Genomic DNA, 16,926 nt, shown 5'->3' on the forward strand with positions numbered 1-16,926 from the left:
GATAGGATAGGTTAGGGTTAAAAAAGGGATTAGGGTTAGAAGGGGCTAAGGGGGATAGGGTTAGTTAGGGCTAGGGGGTTAGGGTTACTTAGGGTTAGGGTTAGGGTTAGGGCTAGGGTTAGTTAGGGGTTAGGGTTAGGGTTAGGGTTAGGGGGTTAGGGTTAGGGTTAGTTAGGGTTAAGGGGCTAGGGTTAGGGTTAGGGGGCTAGGGTTAGTTAGGGTTAGGACTGCACTCAGTTGACCCCCCTTTCCCCTCAACCAATCAAATCACGTGATTTTCTCTCAGCCAATCAGAATCTTCCGCGCTAGCGGGGAGGCTTATACTACTGATATCCAATGAAAGGCCTTCTCACAAGGATTGCATATGTGAAGAAAGAAAGCCTTAGTCCTCACCGTTCAAAAGTTATGGTCAAGGTTAAAGTTTTTTATAAGTTCGTAAATCTCCAAGGTCAAGGTCAAAAGGTCAAGGTTGTTGTTATCCAATGAAAGGTCTTGTCACAAACAATACATATGTGAAATATGAAAGTCCTAGTTCTCACTATTCAAAAGTTATGGCCAAAGTAAAAGTTAAGAATTTTTGTGTAAAAGTGGGTCAAACTCCAAGTTCAAGGTCAAATTTGGTGGTACCCAAAGAAAGGTCTTGTCACAAGGAATACACATGTAAAATATGAAAGTCATAGCTCCAATAAATCAAAAGTTATGGGCAAGGTTAAAGTTTTTGTGACGGACAGTGACGGACAGACTGACGGACAGACTGACGGACAGACAGACAGACGAATGAGATTTAATGTCCCCTCGCTTTCGCGAAAGCGGGGGACAACTAGTACTTTCTTTCAAGCAGAGTCTTGAAAATCATCGTATATTTTGACTTTAAACAACAATAATTGCTTTATGGTATGTTTCAATGATTAAAGAACTAACAACTATATATATATTCCTATCTTGTTATTAATCATCTGCAGAATAATTTTTTTCTGATTCTACACACATGTACGTACTCTCTCTCTATATATATCTCTCTCTCTCTCTGAAGTTGTTTTTATAACAATATCTGTATACATGTATGTAGTTTGTAGACCAGTTTTCCTAACAATCTTTTGAAATCCCCCATCATTTGCAGGATTTATAACAAAAATAGTATAGAGGAATTCCAAAAAAAATACTGCGAATTGCCGAGGTTTCCAATTGCGTCATGTTCCTATTCCTATGTTGGTTGATATTCCCCGATGAACTCATAATAAAAGACTCAAAGACTGTAATAGCAATTTAATTTCTGATAAATGTGATGTCTTGAACTTCCGTTGTCTATATAACAACATAATTATCACCTGCATGTTGAGTTTACCGGGGGTATGTCTAACAGATGAGCGAAAGCCACGGACACTTGACTAAATATAATGTTCTTATTAGAAAAATGTAACCCCATTCCGAATACATTGTAATTGAATTAATATGTATATATGGGTTGTACATATGATACGAAAAATATGTAACGCGTCAAGTGCCTACGGCACGCCAAATTCACAAAAATGAGCTAAACCTAGTTTCACAATTGATAAACTAGGTTTATCGACTGTAAACTATAGTTTACAAACCGTGAACTATAGTTTATAATTCGTTAACTATAGTTTTCATCTGTAAAACTATATTTAACGGTTGTTAACTATAGTTTACGAATGCTAATCTAAGTTTATCTATGGCACGCCAAATTCACAAAAATGAGATAAACCTAGTTTCACATTTGATAAACTAGGTTTATCGACTGTAAACTATAGTTTACAAACCGTAAACTATAGTTAACGATTCGTTAAGTATAGTTTTCATCTGTAAAACTATATTTAACGGTTGTTAACAATAGTTTACGAATGATAATCTAAGTTTATCTGTCTGTAATAAGCATTAACAATAGATTTTGTTGATAAACATAGATTCACGTTTGTAAACTATAGTTTACGATCGTAAACTATAGTTAAGAGTTGTTAATCATAGTTTCACAAATCGTGAATTTATATTTATCAGATCGTTAAATATAGTTAACGGTTTGTAAACTATAGTTTACAAATTGTGAAACTGTATTTATCAGATAATCTATGTTTTGCAATCGCAAATGATTGTTTCCGGTGTTAAGTATGGTTTACGGTTGTGAAACATAGATTATCGCGTTAACTATAGTTTACAGATGTAAAATATAGATTAACGTTGTTAACTATAGTTTACAGTCCGTAAACTATAGTTTACAACCGATAAACCTAGTTTATCGACTGTGAAACTATGTTTTGCTCATTTTTTGTGAATTTGGCGTGCCATATTTATCTGTCTGTAATAGATTTTGTTGTTAAACATAGATTCACGTCTGTAAACTATAATTTACGATCGTTAACTATAGTTAAGAGTTGTAAACCATAGTTTACAAATCGTGAAACTGTATTTATCAGATAATCTATGTTTTGCGATCGCAAATGATCATTTTTGGTGTTAAGTATAGTTTACGATTGTGAAACATAGATTATCGCGTTAACTGTGGTTTACAGAAGTAAAATATAGATTAACATTGTTAACTATAGTTTACAGTCCGCAAACTATAGTTTACAACCGATAAACATAGTTTATCGACTGTGAAACTATGATTAGCACATTTTTGTGAATTTGGCGTGCTAAACCTAGTTTCACAATTGATAAACTAGGTTTATAACTGTGGTTTACAGAAGTAAAATATAGATTAACGTTGTTAACTATAGTTCGGTACAGTCCGTAAACTATAGTTTACAACCGATAAACCTAGTTTATCGACTGTGAATCTATGTTTTGCTCATTTTTGTGAATTTGGCGTGCCATAAGTGCCTGTTACTAAATCATGTTCGTCGTTCAAATCTATTCTTTGAAAAGAGGCAGGTTATGCACAAACAAACGGATAACACAAATTAAGTACCTGCATCCTCTTTAAAGTCACTATTTCACAACTGTTATGGTCAATACATGTATAATGACTTTGATTGAAGATACAATCTCACATAAGATCGACGAATATTTACATTCATTCAAATTGTTAATCTGTTATTTTAATGTTGAATTGATCGTCATTCATTCAGATTGTTAGACCGTTATTTTAATGCTGAATTGATCGTCATTCATTCTAATTGTTAGATCGTTATTTTAGTGCTGAATTGATTTCCTCGTTTATCCAGTCATAACGAGGATCACACATCTCTCCACATAACTCCGCTTCTTGAGCTTGGTTACTGTATGCTAACTTTATCTTCATCTTCATTCCAAATTAAGAATACTTACTCACGTATATAGTTCAAGACTTTAGCAGTGTCAGTTAAGGATACTGCATCAATTGTCCCATAAGAGTAAAACTGAATTCACCATAAATCTGGAAGAAAGAGGGTTGTATTTCTCCACAAAAAATGCAAAGTAATGTGTAGTTACCAACTTACCCATGGTATTTTCTTAAATTTTCTTTTTTTAATTTCATTATATTATGTCAGAAAAAATATCAAAACTTTAAAATATTTTCAGAAAATGCTAATAAAAGTCGATTTTATAGGCATTTACTTTAAATCAAGCTGAGTTACATTTATGAAAAATACCGGTATTACATGTACATGTACACGAAGAGATTTCAATTACGAACTTCATTTTGAGACATTTTAAAACCTATTTACATTTTTTCAAAATTCCCAATACTTATTTTCATCATGAACAGTAGGTTTAAATAGATTTTCGTCAACGGTTCAAATGGAGATGAAATTGAAGCATGAAGCGTTTCTTTTTCAGAAATGACTATTACGTCTCACAAAATGTATCCTGATATGAAGAAAAGGGACAGTAAATAGAAATATCAATAATTTATTTTCTTCTCATAAAAAATATGAAAACAAGAAGTGTTTGTGAAACACTGATGCCCCCGTGTGGTAGCTTATGGCGAGGGTTGAATTCTCTCAAATGCATATCAAATTCCAAAGGTCAAGGTCAAACGTTTTGGTACCCAAAGGATCGAAGGTCTTGTTACAAGGAATACACCTGTGAAATATGAAAGCCCTATTTCTAACTCTTCAAAAATATGACCAAGGTTTAAGTTTTAAAAAGTGGATCAAATTGTTAGGTCAAGGTCAAAAATATTTAGACCAACTGAAAAGTCTTGTCACAATAAATACACATGTGAAGGATGAAAGCCCTAGCTCCAACTGTTATGGCCAAGGTTAAAATGTGGTGTGTGCATTTTTTTTTTTGTTTTTTTTTATTTTGGTAAAAGTACTCAATAGTTAAGGAGTATGTTAAATTTTAGTTGACAACATAGAGACAAACAGACAGCTAGGACAAAAACAGTACACCCCGGGATCTTTCGCTCCAGGGGCATAATAATAATATTTACTGCCATAATATTTTATTCGTATTGGAAAACACAATGAAGCGTGAAAAAAAATATGTAAAGATAACGAACAGTAAATTCGAGTTCAAAAGTCCATTAAACAATACAAAATAGAAGCGGAGCAAACAGTCGGACCTCCAAAACATCAGAGATGGGATCAGGTGCCATTGATGATCGAGCATCTAATGCCGACCGGTCACACTCTCCGTGTGCGCCTTTTCATGTTCGGGGGAAAAAAGAAAAAATCGCAGACAAGTCAGTGTGTAAATAATGGCATAACAATCAGTATGAAAAAAGGAAGTCTACTTTTGACATAATGATAAATACAGTATTTTTCAACAAGGTAATTGTATCGACCATAGAACTTGATGACTGCTGATATTCGTAGTTTAGAAATCATATAATTTATCGGAAGTCTATCATCAACAAACAATATGGCATCAGCATTGCACAGCATAAATTCGTGGCCATATTCAAGTTGAGAACAAAATTAACTTAATTTATTGGCAAATTATATTCCAAATATATTATTCTACGTTGTGCTATGTGTACCTTTGTATCTAAAAAGAATAGCATAATTTTTTTGTAACTTAAAGTTCTTCTTTTAATCTGCTACACGTTTAGGGAAATTTAAAAAAATGTGTTGGCACGCAGCATCCTCTTTTATAGGAGTAGGCCTACCCCCTTTCTTTAAAAATAGAGACGGTCCTGATTTTTTTATATTGTATCAGAGACATAGATAGCCAGCATCTGGCTGTTTCTTGGTAAGTTCCAACTATATCTGAAAGAAACATTTCACATTTTGGTCGATTATAAGAAGCAATCCGGATAAAATATATGTACAGTCATAACTGTTCAGATTTGGAATTTATTTTGAATAAAATTATTTCCGGCAAATAACCTTCAATAAAAAAATTATTTAAAATATTTTACAGGAATTTTCCATCTTGATTCTTTTCAAATATTTAAAATAAGTAATCTTGAATATCAAATAGCAAAGACGGTTACAAATATACCATAAAAACCTTTTAATAATAAAATAGTACACTCTGTTTGCAGCGGAGGAATACATATCAGATTGACGTGGCCGACTTGCTGGAACTTCCAGCTCGACAATAACAATATTTCGAGGTTTATTTGCCCTTTTCATATTGATAGAGTTGTTTATCTTCAAATTTCAAAATGGTACGTATTTTTCCTGATTTGATTATGGGGGAAAACGAATCTTTATACACTTATTGTTTTTCTGTAACCCAAAGATAATGATGTTCTACAATTTGTTAAATATGTAAAAATTCATATAGAACTAAATGTGAGAATAGTTTCTCGAAGATAAGACTATGGAAAGAATAAGATTTGACGTTACTTTAAGAAAAATAGTGTAACATTATTTAACATAACTTAATACACTATGTAAATATCCGATTATCAAAAAGTTCGAATTTTCTCTGTTTCGGATACCGGTTTGCATTAATTAGAAATTGAGAGCATGCAAGACACTATACAAAAGAATGGATCATCATCTACATGTTCTTTAAGTAAATAAGCGAATCAATTATGAATTAAGTGAAAGAATTTGCAATTGTATTTGATTACATTTATACTTATAGAATAACAAATACTGTATATGCCCTTTTACTTGACTGCATACCTGAATTATTGCATGTTTCTTTAGACATGTCCATACAGTTAGCATATGTCCCATTAAGTTTCAGTGTAGTAAAATTAAGCAATATCAATCTGCAATTAATGTTAAGAATAGGCAATGAATATGAAATAATAATCAAATGACCATCTATGATCAGTTCAGTTATGAAAACCTTTTTTGAGCTTGTTTGTGTCTTATGTCCTTAAATTCACCTTTTCAGCCTAAATTCATAGTTTTTTGAATTGTTCACAATTAAGAGTGAAATGCTTTGCAGACTTGTCGAAATTTTTTAATCACTGTCAGACATTTGGTCTGAAATCGAATGTTCTGTCGGACGAGTCAAACTTTTGTCAGACCAGATACTAGTACCTTATTTTGATGCGGAAAAAGTTATATGAATAACAGCGCCAACATGTCCTTTGTTACTTTCAATAGCTTTCAATCTAACAAGTTTCCTTTCTTGGGATAGAGAGTCTTTAACATAGACATAAATGACAAGTTTTACAACTTTGCTATAACAAATTTACTTAGCTATCGTCAACATGCTGTGTACGCGGCCATTTTTTTCGTGTTTGTGACCATTAACTACGCATCCTGATCCCGACCTTCATTAAATTTGCACTATGCTCAATTTTTTTCAATCGGTCATCTGGACTGACGTTTTCTTAAATGTTATCGGTCCAGACAAATTTTTACCAGCCTTGCCGACAGGACCGACGGATTTCGACAAGTCTGGCTTTGTTTGTTTTGATACACAGCTAATGCATAGTAACGAATTATATTGCTAAACCAGGTGTGACAGATAGTGGCATAAATAATTTTTATTTATTTACTTTGTAGGTACTGCTTGCTGCAGCAGTTTGCAACAAGTCAGGCAAAGGTATGTTATCTCTAAAATTTCCAAAAAAAAAATCAAGACTTCTGAAGATGAAGTGAATTTGAGAATTTGAAATCCTTAGTCCTTTGTGTAACAGTTCAACACCAATCTTAAAAGTTAGTTTGATTGTCTAATTGTTAAACATTTAAAGAGTATTTTTCAAAAAAACATTGTAATTCCTCTTTCCAGCAATAATATCTCGGCAATTTGTTGAGATGACAAGATCTCGAATTGAGGGACTGCTGGCAGCTTTTCCAAAGTTAATGAGTTCTGGGAAACAACATACATTTGTAGAAACTGAGAGTGTACGATATGTCTACCAGCCATTAGAGAAGCTCTATATGTTACTAATCACAACTAAAGCTAGCAACATTTTAGAGGATTTAGAAACTCTCAGGCTTTTTGCAAGAGTCGTAAGTATTATCTTTGAGTTTTTCTGAAAGGGTGTTTAAAACTTAACAGTTTCAAAAATTTACTTTTCTAAAGCCTGACTTCCTTTTGTGTATTTTACTGGCCAGTAAATCAGTTTTTTTTAAAATTACAGATACCAGAGTATTGTAAAAACTTTGATGAGCAAGATATTGTGGATCAAGCCTTTCCTCTGATATTTGCCTTTGATGAAATTGTTGCTCTGGGTTATAGAGAAAGTGTCAATCTTGCACAGATCAGAACATTTACAGAAATGGAATCACATGAAGAAGCTGTTTTCAAATCTGTGAGAGAGGTAAGAAAATGTTCAGAATGTCTTACTTTTCACTGGCCAGGAAGAATCAAATAAATATATTTCTTATAACTTACATTTTTTCAAAATTCTTTGGTGGTTTTAAAGGAATCTCTCCTTTGACTTATAGTTTTTTTTTCCAAGAGCATTGTAAATTGTTGTTTATGTTTCTACGATATTTAGACACAAGAAAAAGAAGCTAAGATTCAGATGCAGAAGAAGGCCAAGGAACTGCAGGCGGCCCGCCGTGAGAATCAGAAATCTGGACGAAGTGGAGGATTTGGTGGTGGCTTTGGAAGTGGTTCCTTTACACAGAGAGATAACCCTATTATTGACAGTGTTCCCATGGATACACCCAAACCATCATACACAGCACCTGCTAGGTATGGACTGAACAACACAGAACTAGATTATTCAAACATAGAGATGATAAATAGATTCTGTAAACCTATTTTTTCATGGGGTCATAGTTCCATTGAATCTCCATTTCTGTTTCATCCTTGGTTAGAAAATTATGCAGATTTCTTAGGCTTTCACTATATGCCTTATATGTATACTAAGTATGATTGGACAGATTTTCGCAGAAAATTAGTTACCTTATACATAGCAGAAATTTATTATGAGAAAAAGTATTCTGTAGTAATTCAAAATACAGTGAACATAACAATTCTTGTTTGAGGATAATTTATGTTTAAATAGAAAGCCATTGCATAAATATTCCTCTGCATAATAATTTTATCATGGCTACCTTAGTGAAATGTTGGAATCTTGAAAAAAAAAAAAACCAATTAGAAAGTCTTAAATTTGCACTGTATCTGCAAGTATATAGAGAGAGTGAGTAAATAAAATATACTAGTATTGGAATAGAAATGATTGGGTGTGGGGATATTACTAGTATATGTAAATTTACTCACAGGCTACTATGTATTATTAGAAGAAATTGTTTGCCAGAGTATAGGAAAATAGTCATTTTATAACCTTTTTCTAATCTGTTGATAGCAAACCTTCATCATCAAGAAATGCTCTTCGTCTTGGAAGCAAGAAGAAAGATGTTGATACATTTGTTGGACAGCTGGAGTCAGAGGGTGAAAGTAAGTCACTGGAATGAATCAGTTGATTTTATTATATATCTATGCAGAAAGCATGTTGGAGATATATTTTCAATTTGTTGATTTTGTTTTAATGTTATTAAAGAGGTGGGAGGAACAAAATCATCATTATCATCAGCTGTGGCCAAACAGACCACTCCTGTCAAAGACCAAGAAGGGTAAGAGCATTTAAAATCTTAGTGAATTTGCATAAATCAGTTTTGCTGGATCACCAGAGCACATGGTTTAAATGAGCTTTTATTAAAGAGTTTCTGGCATCTGTCTGTGTGAGTGTCCATCTTCATTGTGTTCCAATTTGTATACTTTCCATATTTGAAAATTTAACAAAGCTGATAAAAAAAGAATTTCTAGTGTCCTTATGGCATGCCAATTCAAATTTATACAAATCAAAGCCAATTATGTCAAGGCTAAAGTAGAAATCTAATTTACAATAATAAAGAATTAGATTTCTTCAAAAGGAACAAAGCTTATGTTTGTAACCTTGATGATAAGACTTTGGAAGTAGTCTCACTGTCTGTAATGCAGAATTTTTGGAAACATGGGTTTAGATATTTATAATTTTTTGGCAAAGGAGAGAGAAATGGGACTCTGAGGACCATTGAAGTCACTCTGGGTCATTTGTCATTCCTATAAAATCAATAAATACATGAATGAAGAAGAGCATGGATGTACTAGGGTATAATTTTAGAGATACTTAATGTATTGAATTCTTTGTAGTGTTCACATCGCAGTAGAAGAGAAAATCAGTCTTACAGCTGGTAGAGATGGTGGCCTACAAAACATGGAAGTTCATGGCTTAGTCAAAGTGAAGGTCAATGATGAAACGTACGGAAAAATCAAGGTCAATGTTCTCAACAATGACAAGAAGGGCATTCAGTTACAGGTGAGTCGGAATATAGACATGACTAGGAGCCCTCTGTTTATTCATTGAAGCAGTCTCATCTGACTTCCAAAGGAATTAAGAAAGATTTAATCACAAATTCATGGCATTATTATATTATTTAACAGACACATCCCAATGTTGACAAGAAACTGTTCAACTCTTCATCTTGTATTGCTCTGAAAAACCAAGAGAAGTCATTCCCCCTGAACACAGATGTCGGAGTCCTGAAGTGGAGGTTTCAAACCCAGGATGAAGACATGATGCCCCTCCAGAGTAAGGCATTATCTGTACACTGTAGTAGTGTATAAAAATGTGAACCAAGGATCTCTAATTGACACTGAAAACAGGCACAAATATATTTCGAATGAGTGTATAATGTGCATGCTGGAATTATAAATTTATATTTTCTTAATAGTTTTTAAAGCATTTTTTCTTGAAATACATTAATCCTAACATATAAAAAACTTGAATAATTTTACCTTTTCCTGATCATTTGGAATTGAAATACAGTATTACCAAATGAGTTTTTGGAGATTGACAATTACTTCTTTGACTGTAAGAGGACTAATTCAATGTCTCTTATAAATATCACTCTGTATTGTAGTTAACTGTTGGCCTAATGACACGGGAAGTGGGTGTGATGTTAACATTGAGTATGAACTGAAGCAGACAGACCTAGAGCTCAATGATGTCACCATTCTAATTCCTGTACCGTAAGTCAATTCTAATTACTGTAACATAAGTCAATTCTAATTCCTGTACCTTAAGTCAATTCTAAGTCCTGTACCGTAAGTCAATTCTAATTCTTGTACCGTAAGTCAATTCTAATTCTTATACCGTAAGTCAGTTCTACTGAGAAAACCTTGACAGTACAATATTCAGTTCAAATTGTTTAGGACTGTTAATGAAACGAATAAAATAAACTTATAGTTTTAAGCTCGACATTGCAGAAAGATCGAAGGAGCTAAAAAGTGTAAATGTCATCCTAGGCTATTGTTAAAGATGTAGGATTTGGGTTTTTTAAATTGATGTTAATGCATTAAATTTTGCAGTTCAAAGACTATCCTTCTGGAAATATGTAAAAACAAAATTCCTCAGTCAGAAAATACTGGACTTAATCCTTGTGTTGTAGATCTGGTGTTGGGGCCCCTGTGGTAGGGGAGTGTGATGGGGAGTATAATTTTGACAGCAGGAAGGCCGTACTCCAGTGGACGTTACCAGTCATTGACGCCAGTAACGAGTCGGGGAGCATGGAGTTCAGTATCGCCGGACACCCCGACGACTTCTTCCCAGTCACTGTTAACTTTATATCCAAAAAGTCATACTGTGATTTACAGGTAACTTGTTGACTACATCATTTAGTCTCATCTTTTATGCACATTCCAGTGGCAGATCCAGAAATTTTGAAAAGGGGAGGCTCAACCAGTTTAAGGTCAGGGTAGGGGCCCACAGCCACACCAAAGAAACATTGATATATCAAATATTGTGGTGTTTTGTTTTTTTTTTGGACTCAAAGGAGGGAGGGGGGCAAGCCCCTTAGGCCCCCCTCTAAATCCGCAAGTGCATTTATCACCATAGATATTTTTTTAACAGAAGCACCTACGCATTTATTATAAGTATTAATGTATGTAAATATGATTTATGTTAAACTTGTAAATAAACGGGACTGTTTAACTTTTCAGATTACAGAAGTTCAAAATTGCAGTGATGACAGTCCTGTGAAGTTTTCCTCAGAGGTGGTTTTTTATGTGGACAGATATGAGATAGTGTAATATTATCTCCACTCTATTTATTGTGACTGTATTCTGTTTTGGACCACATGAAACTAAATAGGTTTTTTGGAGGGGAAGGGGTACAGAGTAAGGGTTCTAGGCCCTTTAATGACATAAGTACCCCCCTGCAATGAATGTTTTATTTAAAACATCCTGAAGGTTTGAAGAGAAATATCTAGTGAAACTAGTAATACTGGTACTGTCAAAAAGGAGCTGTGATACTAACAGGTTTCCTGGAAAGTTTCATTGGGAACTTTTAGTCATTTTAAAATTTTGAAAGGTAAATCATATTTCTTATTATGGTAATAAAGTGCTGATCTTATAATTACAACATAAATGCTACTCATGCTATTCTTTTCATAATTATTGGGTTGGGATATTCTTCACTGATGAACATTCTGAGTCCAGGAATATCCACCAAAAATACAAACAATTTGTCTTTTGTTGTCAATAGGAACTGTATATTGATTGTTGAAGCAGACTTTTACTTCTATGTGTCAAAGATTACACATGTACATAACAAGAATAAATATTTATAAAATATGAAAAAGTCTTTGGTCATTGTCTATATCAGATACAAGGGAGATGATCAGTACATGCATCATGAGAACAAGTATTAGTTTATATGCCAGTTAGACATCTCTTTTGTGGTTGTTTGATATAGGCTGCTGTTGAGAGTAACATTTTATGGCTCAATTTATAATGTATATCTTTGCCAACATTTTTTAATATTCCAGATACTGAAAAAAAAACATGAATCCCAGCTGACAAATACAATTCAAGTCTTTTTAAAAATAGTATTGGTTTGAACAAATGATAAATGTAGTGAATGAACCTCCATGTCATTTTCAATATAAGTGATTTATTACATGTAATACATTAAAAAAGAAAGGAGATGTGTGTACTTAGCACGCAAAAAACCTGTAAGCTTCAGATATATAAAAATCATATTCAAATTGTGATTTTGGTATTTAGAGTAAAGTTCTCATCATTGATTTTTGTAAAATCATGGTAAACAAAAAAGTTTGGTGGAAAATTTTTCGTTAAAATTTATTCTTTTATTAAGAAAAATATTGTGGTATCCATTGCGTTCGAACCCTGGCAATAAAAATCCTGAGTTGTATTCTCTTTTGAGACTAGCACGCTAACCGCTACGCTACACAAGTCCTGATGAAGTGCGGCATTTAAATCTTGTTTGTGATATGACCATTGACTTAAGGGACTTAAGTATTTCTCGAAAAGATACGAAAGTTATGTCATAAACTTATATTTTTTAGGTATAGTGGGTCATTGCTCCATAATTTTGGAAACCAAAATATGTATGTTTTTATGTAAACTTTGAGGATTACCTTTCAAAAAAATGGAGAGAAGACCCACTCATAGCGAAAAATAGTGTTATAGTGTGAAAAAATGACTCGTTTTGTCCTCTTTCGTGTGTCTATAATATTTCATAGGGAAATAACTTCAACTTTCATGAGATTTGTGCAAGTTGTAGAGATTTTACATAAAGTATACTTTAATGTTAGATGAAATATTAAGGAAAATTTTGATAAAATTGAGATTAATTTTTCACCTTTATGTTTATTACACTATGGGCTTATCTCTCGTCATGTTCATCCATCTCCTTAAGTTTCTTAATATGCAATGTATAATTTATGAGAAATATATACATGCTGAAAAACAAAATTAGGTTTTGCATTTTGAGTCTATATGCAGTAGCAAACAAAATTTTATTTGGACCTAACTGATGCATTAAAACATTTAAAAGTTTTTTCAACAACCCTTTAAAAGTCTTACTTGAAGTCTCTTGCAGCAAGAAGAAACACCAGAAAACAAATTTTTAGCTCTACTGGTCGAAGATCAAAAGAGCTTTAATATGTGATAAGCAAGGTCATCCGTCCTTGTACATTTTTTCAAAATGCTACTCCTACAGATTTGGTCTGACGACTAGTAACTTGGCACACATGTAGACTACATATTAGTTTTTGATTTCGAGAATGTTCTTGCCATGGTTACTAAAAATTAATAGAAAACTTTTAATTATTTTCAAAATGCTACTTCTCCTGCAGTTTTGGTCTGATTTCTATATAATTTGACACAGAAGTAGACTACACAAAGACACATAAATCTGTGTATCTTTTTTCTATGAACAGTGTTAAATTGCCATGGTTACTAAAAATATAGATTTTTTGAAACATTTTCGAAATACTACTCCTCCTAATGTTTTTGTCTGATTTCAGTATAATAAGGCGCAAAAGTAGATTTCACAAGATACGTAATTCTATATAGCGGTTTTTGTTGATTTTGATGAATGATATTTTCAAAATGCTACTCCTCCAAATGTTTTGGTCTGATTTCAATAAATCTTACCAAGAAAATGACTAAACCAATGATCAAATTTTAATTTATTGCTGTTGCAAAGTTTCAAGTTCAAATGCTTTTTTCCTTCCTTCGTGTTGCAAAGTTTCAAGTTTAAATGCTTTTTTTCTTCCTTCGTTTTAATAAGTTTAAACCGGTAGAGCTACAGCCTCGTCTCGTCAGAGACTTTTGGTTTTTCCCCCCAGTATTACCTTTTTTTTCCCTCTTTAAAATTCGTAGTGTGAGTCTGACAACAGCAAAAAAAAAAATTACTTCAGATTGGTCTCATTATAAGATTTAAGAGAAAAATGCATCATTGTTAACTGAAATCCCCATCCGTCACAAAATATTTGATATTCATATCACTTGTGTAAATTTTTCACCAAAAGCTGGATTAATGCCATAAATTAATGAAAGAAAATATTTTGAAAGAGACAGACTTCAAACGTTATTGTTACATTAATTAATTTTAAAATAAGCATATGTGTTTTGTTGAACCCTCACACGAGAGATTAAAAAACAAAGTTTATGTATCTGGGAGTCGGGCCCTTTTAGGCATGCGACGCTTCTTCACATCCCTGAATGGAGATGATGACCTTTTATTGGAAGCTTCAGACAGTTCCTGACCATTTGTCACGTGATTAAGTACTGCATCACTGGATGGTGCGTGTAAGGATTTCCTCATTGGAGCATCCTCCGACTTGTCAGAATCTTCATACATTTTTTGGAAATCTTCGTATGAGAACACGTTTGGACCAATGCTTGGTAGAATATCATACATTTTTCCGAGTGATGGCCTTTTAGCCGCCTTTATTGGTCTCGACTTCCGATCCCCTGGAATCTCCGGCAGAACATCGTACATCTTGCCAGTTAGAAACTTTGGCTCGCCTTTGGCTTCGTTCTTACTTTCTCGTTTTCCTGGTTTTTCTGGCATTGTGAGAAATTCTGAAGCAAAATTCATTTATGAATATCCATCAGTATTATTTTTAAGATCTTAAATTGTACACAGACCACATGAAAACTTCCTCAGATTCATACAATTTATCAGAAACAAGGTTTTCTGTCTCAGAATTTATAGTTACCTAACAGTTGTAGAGTTTGCATGACAATGGAATAAGGTGGTTACATTTACACTTGAAATTACCTTTTTTTCGTTGGATAATTTGTTTTACTTATGGACATATGGGATCTCTCTAGTCTAAATTTAACCTTTGTAGTCTTAACGAAGTTATAAATACTCACTTTATTCTCTTCCTCGAATGGGTTACTACGTCACGTGACCGTTGATTGTTACGCAGCGAAATCGTCATTTCATTGTTTACGTCATAATATCATGGATATGTGTACGGACAACGTCATAATATAGATTAGCTTAAAAAAACTATGCAGAAACACAAGAAGTTTGCCCCCCCCCCCCCTCCTGAAGAAATAGGATTTTTGAGTTTGAATATATGCCCTATTTCTTATTTTTTAATAGCTTGTCATCAACGATTTTTTTAAAAACGATGACAGATGCCTGGAATCACTGGCATCTGAAGAGTGGATAGAAGTCCCCTAGTAATTTAATAGACAGATAGTAGGAACTTATAATTTTTCCGATGTATTATATTTCCCAGGCCTCGATCACATCCATATGTCGTTCTATGCAAGTATACCCACTTATATTTTAAATAAATACATGAAAAAGGGTCCTATTTTCACTGATGAGATAACATTTTTAATAACTGATTTTCAAGACGAATTAGCCAAGGTCAAATGGTCTTTCATTGAAAATCTAAATTCGGGATTGCTTTACAATTCGTACGTGGAGGCCAAATACTGTATACAGGGAAATTTTCGCCTCCGTTTTATTTTCGCCCTTTTCATCCTCTTCTTAATTGGGCGAATTTCATCCATGTATTTCTCTTTTCTCTTTTCTATTTCAACTCTTAAGAACAATATTGCAGTAGAACATTGACAAACAGGAGATCGATCAAGGTATGGAATGACATAAGAATTTAAAGAGTTATTGGACTTTTCTCATGAACTCTTGCTTCTACGAGTCTAACCTCCTTCTGCTTTTAATTCACTTACCATTGGCGTCGGAAGCAAATTGAAAGTGGGGGGGCTTAGTGTAAAAAAAAATTTTTGTACCTTCACAGAAAACCTGACAAGCAAAAAAAAAAAAAAAAAAAAAGGGAAAATTTCCATTTCCCAAATCACGAAAATCCTATTTCGTGGGGGGGGGGGGGGGGGGGGGAGGGGGGTAGTGGTAGGTTCGAGCTTCAGTACCAAAAAATTTTTGGTCCAAACACCACCACTTTCCCAATTTTTAACCCATACTAAGACGTATCTGTGGAAAGTGGGGGGCTAAACCTACGAAGATACGTTCAATGTCTAAACTAAGTATATATTTGGAAAAAAAGTGGGGGGGGCTAAGCCCCCCCTAGCCCCCCCGGTTCCGACGCCTATGCTTACAAATGACTCTCTTATAATGGAATCGTGTCCTGTATCCGTCTATATCTGTCTTTCATGTAAAGTTCAATCTCAAAAATATTAGTTTTCTCTCTTAAAAATCAAACTTCCATAACGGATTGTTATTGCGTTAAAGGTATAAATTTTATTAATTATTTTTGGAGATAAATACTGTGCATTTTTGATTAATTAAATTATTTTAATAAATGTAAATTTTATCTATTGCCGAGAATTTTAATTCATAACTGGAAATTAACTTTCGTAACTATAGTTTTCCCTAAATTTTATCTTAATATCGGATTAATGCGAAACTTCGTAGAATGATTGATAAAGATTGCAATTTTTGAAGTGTTTAAAAAGACCCAAAATATACACAAATTAATACGAGATTAAAAAAATAATAAAGAGTCGGGGGGGGGGGTGTCACATGTCAAGGTCAGACTCTTTTCTTTTTTTCCTAGTGAAAGACGAATTATTTATTGACATAATCCACCTCACAATCGAAAAGGGGTACTTTGAAGATTGTACATAAATTTATTACAAAAAGGGGTTAGGGACACAGATGCGGAGGGGGGTTTTATATTGAATTTTTTTTTGCTTGTCCTTTTTTTAATTTCAGTTTTCATGATTATTTGATTTCATGCTTGTTCAATGATGAAGTGTACCTCAGCGGGTGCATATAGGGTCTTGTAAGTTAATTAGTTCCTATATTTTTAAGTGTCCGACTCA

The 16,926-nt window shown here is 33.5% G+C and overlaps 2 protein-coding genes across 2 annotated transcripts; one reads left to right on the top strand and one right to left on the bottom strand.

Moving 5' to 3' along the window:
- Window positions 1-5,419: 5,419 nt before the first annotated feature.
- Window positions 5,420-11,935, top strand: LOC134273166 (coatomer subunit delta-like). Its single transcript, XM_062755338.1, has 12 exons — window positions 5,420-5,560; window positions 6,864-6,903; window positions 7,090-7,313; window positions 7,445-7,624; window positions 7,805-8,004; window positions 8,621-8,712; window positions 8,816-8,888; window positions 9,448-9,613; window positions 9,739-9,886; window positions 10,218-10,326; window positions 10,746-10,950; window positions 11,296-11,935. Exons 1-12 carry the CDS (start codon window positions 5,558-5,560, stop codon window positions 11,383-11,385), a joined length of 1,530 nt encoding a protein of 509 aa, XP_062611322.1. The 5' UTR covers window positions 5,420-5,557; the 3' UTR covers window positions 11,386-11,935.
- Window positions 11,936-14,166: 2,231 nt separating this feature from the next.
- LOC134273162 (uncharacterized) lies at window positions 14,167-15,041 on the bottom strand. Its single transcript, XM_062755335.1, has 2 exons — window positions 14,986-15,041; window positions 14,167-14,688 (listed from the first exon to the last, which is right to left on the bottom strand). Exon 2 carries the CDS (start codon window positions 14,675-14,677, stop codon window positions 14,270-14,272), a length of 408 nt encoding a protein of 135 aa, XP_062611319.1. The 5' UTR covers window positions 14,678-14,688; window positions 14,986-15,041; the 3' UTR covers window positions 14,167-14,269.
- Window positions 15,042-16,926: the final 1,885 nt, after the last annotated feature.

This window comes from Saccostrea cucullata, unplaced genomic scaffold (genome assembly GCF_032062105.1).
Source record: "Saccostrea cucullata isolate Sc308-1 unplaced genomic scaffold, CSIRO_AGI_Scuc_v1 ctg137, whole genome shotgun sequence".
In the NCBI taxonomy this organism is placed as follows: Eukaryota; Metazoa; Mollusca; class Bivalvia; order Ostreida; family Ostreidae; genus Saccostrea; species Saccostrea cuccullata.